Here is a 7862-nt window from a genome sequence, read left to right as displayed (position 1 = left end):
GCTTGTGGGGGGATGTTAAACTTAATTCATTCTCATAAGCTAATTTCTTGTAGTTGGTGCACGATGTTCCAGTTATTGCAGACCCAAGATCAGGCTCCTTGGACAAGCCATTGCAGCATGGGGTAGTAGCCTTGATTGGAAGCTTGGCCATCTTAGCCAACTCAATACAACATGACACATATCTCTCAACCAAGACAACAGGCCTGATGCATCAGCATGAGCTTAACTTGGTCCCTGTTTCTCAGTGCATTGACATACCTTTGGAGCATCATGAAGGAGATAAACTCAATCACGAATTCAAGCATATTGACAAGTATAACATATTCACTCCCTAGACCAAGTATGATCAACCATCAGCAGTGCAAAGTCTAAAAGGAATTGCTAGTCAATTGTTATTTCATTGCCAAGCAACTCGAGTTTATACAATAGAGATTTTATTGCTTTGTATATTTGGTGTAATCTTTCTTCACATTAATTTGTTATAGTTAGTTAGATAGGTTGTTATGAACCAACCTATATATATTTGTTCATTTCCTTCGGTTTTTAATTTCAATTCCAATATAATAAAATATTAGTCTTTTCTTTCATTCTTTTCAAATCTCTTCTTCCCTTTCATCTCTTGCATTCAATAAGTAAAGATATATTAATGAAGTTTTGTTTTCTAAGAAGTTCAAACAAACTTTTCACCTTTGAATTTCTAGAAGTGCCCAGTAGAATTAGGGTCAGATTTAGCTGCCTATTCGTATTAAATATTAATTAGTATTCTTTTATATCCGCTAAATCACATTAAAACACAAATCTGACAAATAAATTTCTCATTTGCTACAATTAGTTGTATCATAAAAAAAATCACAATATATTTTTAGAATATAAACTAATGACCTTTCACAAGTCAACACAATCTTATCATTAATTGCTGATATGAACTTTTATTATACATCACGAAAAAAAAATAACATTAAGTCTAGGAACAACAACAATGACAAAAAATAAAATACTTTTCTCACTAAAGTGGGTTACAACAAAAAAATCAAAAAAGAAAAGGGAGTACTGGAGGAATTATACATCCAAGTCTATAAATTCTCCAATATCACAAAACCATAAGAGAAGATCAAATAGAAAGCAATCAAGACATGAAAAGTTTGGTGATTCAATTCCCTGGCCAAATTGATGGCTCAGCTTTATTCTAATAGTAACACTTTGGATAATCTAAACACATGGAAGTTTTGTGTTGTGTTGTTGTAACCATATGAAAACTTTGACTATGCCAAGGTTTCTTCCTCTTCATTCTCACCTGATATTTCCTCCAAAGATTTTCCATTTGACTCAGGCACCAAGAATGTGAAAAGGAACCCTAAAATGTTAACCACACCCAACACAATTAGTGAATTCTTCACACCAATACCTGTAGTGTATCCTGCTTCTACTTTGCTTTTGTCTTGGCTCTGTGCCAAATACAAGAATCCAAATGCACCCACCATTGCTCCAAGCTTCCCAGATGCTGAAGATATTCCATGACAAGTAGAACGGAATCTAGCTGGGAAAATTTCTGCTGGCACAACAAATGTGGTAGCATTAGGGCCAAAGTTTGCAAAGAAGAAGGTGAAAGAATACATCACCACAAATCCTATACGATTATCCTTATGAGTCCAGTGGTCATAAGGAATGGCAAGACCAAACATAAACACAGTCATAAAGAAGAAACCCATCAATTGGATAGAAAATCTTCCTATCCTGTCAATTAATGCCACTGTAAACCAGTATCCTGGTACTGTACTGCAAAGAGCTATAAGGGTTTGAGCCCTTGCAATTTTGTAAACCTCTTCAAGTGCATTCATTGATTTTGCAGAAGGAATCCAACCAATTGCGGTGAATATATCCTTTTGGAAGAGATTCTGGCTGTAAAATGCAATATCAAGCAAGAACCATGTGCTGCATGTTCCAAGTAAATGAAGTCCATGGCGACTGAAGAATTCCTTGGAGAACAAGCCATATTGCTTTTGTTTCTCTTCTTCTTTCACTGGGTCTGCTCCAATCTCCATTTGCATAACCCTAGCCATATCTTTTGCAGCCTGCTCAGTATTCTTAGCAACTAGGGCAGTATAACGTGCAGTTTCTGGCATTTTCGCTCGTGAGTAGAAAGTCGTTGCAGCTGGAAGTGCACCAAACATTAGAATTATCCTCCAAACATAGTCTGCTTGTGGAACCGTTGAACCCAATGGATCAACCTCATATGATGGAGCATCAAACCTGTTCTTGAATGTTAATGATATTATGATTGCAAATATACCACCTGTCAAAATTCCAAACCCTTGCATGGCAAACACAGCAGCTATAAATGCACCACGAGTCTTCTTATTAGCATACTCGGACATGATGGTAGCAGAAAGAGGATAATCTCCACCAATGCCAAAACCAAGCCAGAATCTAAAAAAGCAAAGAGTTGTCATCACAGTTTTTGGGTCGTGTCCGAAAGAAAGACCAGAAGCAACTGAGCATAAAACCATGAGCATAAGTGTCATTCCATACACCTTTTTACGCCCCATCTTGTCACCTAGCCAACCAAAGAAGAGTTGCCCAGAAAGTGTTCCAACAAAAGCTACACCATTAACAGCAGCTGCTACACTAGGAGGCAATGAGCCAGGCTTTTCTGCACCATCTTCGTGGTAATATATGCGACCAAGTAGCTTTGTGACAAGAGATATACAAAATAGATCATAAGCATCAGTGAAGAATCCCATTCCAGCAATGATGATGGCTGTGAAATGGTACCATTGTGTCTTTGCTACATCTAGTGCATTAAGCACCTCAAGTTGCTCCTTACCCATCCCACCAAGTTTCCTTTAGTAACGCCCTTTCTCAAATGCTTCCTTCTCTGCAAATAATGGTGATGTAAATATATGTAATCTACGTTTTCAATTTTCATTCATAGAGAACCATTAAACTTCAAAGCAAAGGAAAAAGAATTAGTAATTATATCAATAATGTGATTTTGATAATCAAATTGTGATAATTTTAAGTTGCCCTTTGATTTGTAGAGATGAAAGATAAAAATAAGAGATATAAAAATAATTTAATTTATTGTAAGAGAATTTGATAAGTTTGGGTTGTTGAAATAACCCCACAATTATTATATTTGGCTATCCATGATAATACTTGCATATATATATATCAATAAAAGACAAAGATTCATTGTTCCCTTTTCTCTTTAATGAAATAAAGATAGCGACATACTGTCATGGAAAATGATTGTATTTTGTTTGTTCTTAACCTTGGGATTGAAACATTCCCAAACTTTTTCATAAAACTCACACAAAGATATAATATGGAACAAAAATCACTCTCTTTGCTACCACATAACTCATTAAAAAAAGAAATCATTTCATTAAAAAAATAATAAGTTATCAGATCATAAAGGAAATGATAAAAAATATTAAGTATAGAAGATTTTTTATCAGAAATTTATACTCGAAATTTATTCCCATTAATTTTTTTTCTTAAACTTTTAACCAACACAACTTTCTATTACTCCCAATCTATTATTCCCTGAATATGTATAACTTTAAACAAACTTTCTGTAGCAGTATCATGATCCATTCCTCTCTGCCTTTATTATTTTGTAGACTAGACTACAAAAATAAAAATAAAAGGCAAGAAAGAAAACAAAGCCTTTTATTATTAAGAGAAATAAACAACAAATAGTCGTTTTGGTCAAAATTATGGCTCACAAAAAGCGATCCAATAACAATTGTGGTTTCAGACAACCACATGAAATTAACGAAAGACATCAACATTATCTATACTAGTCTAGTGTGTAAAGGCTCTTCGTGTCTTCCGATGAATATTGTGTTATACTACATATTCAATTTTTATATATTTTATTTTTTTGAATTAAAATGTATTTGTTGTGTTCGGTGTACTTTATATTATATTTTTTGTGTAATTATGATAATTTCTAATTTAAGGTGAGATATGAGATTAATTAATGTATTAGTGGTAGTCACTTATGATTATATAATTATTTTGTAAAAATTAAATAATATTAAGGACAATATAAGAAATGAAAATTACACCATGAGAGAAGTTATTTCAAGTTTTAACTTTATACACAGTGTATATATATATATATATATATATATATATATATATATATATATATATATATATATATATATATATATATATATATATATATGTGGATCATAGAAATTGTTATAACCTTCTTTCTTATTTGTAACAAAAAGGGAAAAAGAAACACAACTGAAGTGGACGTGACATGGACAAGGATGATGAAATCATAGTTACATATAATGTATGTATGTGATGAGACAAAAAAGTGAATAATAAATCCAAAAAAGATATACAAAAGAAACAAATAAAATATACAGAGAGAGAAAAATTTAAAGGGACGGTGCTAGATTAGTGAGACATGAAACTGACCTTCAAGTAGGGGAGAAGATTTTGGAGAGAGAAAGAATAGGTTGATGAATATTTGCTGTATGAAAAAGATGTGAATGAAATGGGAAATAATTTATAGGGAAAAAATAATATAAAATTAACCAAATATTCCACAAGCATATACCCTTCCCCTTTTGCGCGTTCGTTTGTACCTCTCTATCCTCTGTCTAGTATTCTTATGATTCTGTTTCCTAACTTGTCGGATTGTTATTTATTTGCCTTAGGTTTTCCTTTTTCATTTTACAATAGATAGTCTAATGGTGAATTGGACACATTACCTATCTGAATCTCTCGTTTAATCGAATTTACAATAAAAACTTATTGACTCGATTCAATTAAGTTAATTTAAACCTAAAATTGATGACTCAAATTGTAGGATTGTTTGAGCCATCCGAATAAATAAAAAATATTTTAAAAATATATAATTAAAATAAGGTCGTTTTAAGATGAATCAAACTTTTAACTTATTTGTCTTATAGTAAAAAAAATTGTTGTTTAATTAAATTTTAAACTTATGTGTACTTTTCTTTCAAACAAAACATATTACATATATTGTTGAATGATATTTTTAACTTGTTTGTAACATTTTATAATAATAAAATATTTTTTGTTGATTAGTTAATTAGGTATGATTATATTTTTAAATTTGAAATATATAGTTATTAAATAATGTTAACTAATATTATAAATTTTTAATATAAACTGAGTCAATCGGTCCAACCATTAAGCCATTGACTGATCCGAGTTTAATAACACTGATTTAATATAAAAGAATAAGTAAATAAAATAAAGAGAAAGAAATATATTTTTTATCTTTCTCTTTGGCTCTTTTCTTTTCATTCTATTTCCATGCTATAGAATGAATACTAAGTAATATTGTTTAGTTTGGACTGTGGGTGCATTTGTCTTAAACTTTATAATACAATTTTTTATATTATTATTTATTTATTGAGTTTGTTGAAAAAACACCAAAATTTGACATTATAGTGAGTCTCACACATTTTTCTTTCTTCACAATGAAAGAGAAAAAAATATTTCTTTCTCTTTGATCTCTTGCTTTTTTCTTTCCGCTCTAATTTTATTCTACCAAATGAATGCTAAAAATATGCACCCACATTTAAAGCTAAATAAAATTGCACTTAATATTATTTAGCTTGTGTGCATCTGTTTTAAATTTTATTATACAAATTTGTATATTATTATTTTAAAGTTTAATATTTATTTATTGTGAGTTTTTTTACTATAAGCACCAAATTTTGTTATTATGGTGGGTCTCACATTTTTTCTCCTCTCTTCATAACCAAAGAGGAGTGTTAGGTATCAGTGGTCTAGACACATTTAGAGGGAGGTTGAATAAATGTAGTGGTTATCAATTACTGCTTCTCACACCAAAACCTAGTTCTGGAAAACAACCCAGATAATCGATTAACTAGTGGGCTTAATCGATTAACACGTATCAGAAACAGAATTATCAGATTGGCTAATTGCACAGTTATTTACCAACAAACAAGCAGAGATACAACAAATATTCTTATGTACAATTAACAAGGATATGTCAAAGTAGCAGTATGCAAAATATCAACTTAATACATGAATTAAAACAACTTGAATTATAAAAGAGATTGAAAGAGAACAAGTTGCACAATTATGATTTTTATCCTAGTTTGTTTGCGGGTCCACTTGCAAACTACAACCAGACCTCCCCTTCCAATCTTGAGAGATTTTCTTCTTCACTAAAGAACACAATGTATCGTTACATACACCAATTCAATTACAAGACTCGAATGCTCCTTTCTTGGAACCCAAAGAACTTCGTCATCCTTTGTTTGACCTTTCCCAAAACCGCCTCCCAAGAAAACCTTTCTTACCGCGATTCGGCCCCAATGAAGGTATCGCCCTTTATCTCAAGATCTCCAAGTCTTCGTGAAGAACACCTTACCTAACCGCGGCTAGGATTTTCCTAATCCTTGCATTACAACGCTTTGAGTTATGAATGAGTACTTAATACTCAGATTTTACAATAATGGAAACTCATTGATTGGGTCCCACACTCAAGTAACACAAGCTATCATGAATGTATGTGAGTTAATACACAAAACAGATAATGCAGAATCTTTCTCTAAAATCTCTTAACAGAATGCATGAACATGTAAGAAAGAATAAATTAGAGTTAGCAGATTAAAACCACATGCAATACATCATGAACAATATCAACCAAGCATGTTAATCTCTCTTTATCACACATGCACCTCTCTTAATATGATCTCTAATAGTTTCTAACAATGATATGCAATGATTTACGTTTGTGAAAGTTAACACAATTTATACAAAATGATTTTGACTCCACAAACTGTTATTTTCAGTTACGTAGTTAAAACAGAAAACAGACACGTCAATCGATTAAGACTCCATGTTAGTCGATTAACCAGCATGCATGATTAAATGGTAAACTACTTATATGTTATGCTTGACACCTATACATATTTTAGAAATTATGTTATGCCTAATATGCACATATAACATGTATGATTAATGCATGAACATATAATAAACTAGATTATATGCCACATGAATATGATATGTTAATATTAATGGTTTGTGAGACTTGCATCTAGGTTTACCTAACCTAGACTCACTAACTAAGGCACACATCCCAAACTACTTAGAAATATAACTCTATTGATATAACCTAGTCTAGATACGACCATTGAGTTCTAGGCATGTTGATTGTTGAGACATCTTCAAGCTTTTACTAACTCATTTTCATCATAACATAAGCAAAACATTGCTAGTACAATCCTTGACACTTTGTACTTTCAATCTCCCCCTTTTGATGATGACAAACACCACATCAAATGTGACGAAATAGTTTGACGATGTTGTACATTTGCATAGCGGTTGTGAATTCAAAGTTGAAGCGCTTGCTCTTCCCTTAGGTAAGAAATGATTACTACAAAAGCTATTTTACAACCTGCAAATACATCAAACACAACAAGCAACCTTTCTCCCCCTTTTGACATTATCAAAAAGAACAACTAATTAACATAGTCAAAAGTAAGAAGAAATATAACAATTTATTTTGAAAAACTGTAATTATTAGCATAATTAATAACCAGTTTGAGAAGCTTAAACAAATGCACTGATCTGACTCTAAAAGTGAATATAGACAGATTTTGCATGACATATCCATTATGTAAACAATTTAGGCATGGAATGATTAAACATATATGTATACCACTTGATAGCACCACTTGTTAGCAGTTGTTGGGTATTTTCATTTTAAAGCATATTTCAATCATTCAATTATAATACACAATTAAGACATGTTCAAGATTCACACAAAAACAAATTCCATTTAACATAATTAGCAAGGTTCAACATAGTTACAAAATACTAAAAGAAGG

The 7862-nt window shown here is 31.5% G+C and overlaps 1 protein-coding gene across 1 annotated transcript; it reads right to left on the bottom strand.

The window, feature by feature from the left end:
- Positions 1-978: 978 nt before the first annotated feature.
- Positions 979-4483, bottom strand: LOC109340567 (probable inorganic phosphate transporter 1-7). Its single transcript, XM_019578288.1, has 2 exons — positions 4464-4483; positions 979-2884 (listed from the first exon to the last, which is right to left on the bottom strand). Exon 2 carries the CDS (start codon positions 2826-2828, stop codon positions 1263-1265), a length of 1566 nt encoding a protein of 521 aa, XP_019433833.1. The 5' UTR covers positions 2829-2884; positions 4464-4483; the 3' UTR covers positions 979-1262.
- Positions 4484-7862: the final 3379 nt, after the last annotated feature.

The sequence above is a fragment of the Lupinus angustifolius genome, unplaced genomic scaffold, assembly GCF_001865875.1.
Source record: "Lupinus angustifolius cultivar Tanjil unplaced genomic scaffold, LupAngTanjil_v1.0 Scaffold_200_17, whole genome shotgun sequence".
Lineage (NCBI taxonomy): Eukaryota > Viridiplantae > Streptophyta > Magnoliopsida > Fabales > Fabaceae > Lupinus > Lupinus angustifolius.
The sequence above is the reverse complement of the archived record's forward strand: the minus strand, read 5'-3'. Positions and strand labels throughout refer to the sequence as shown.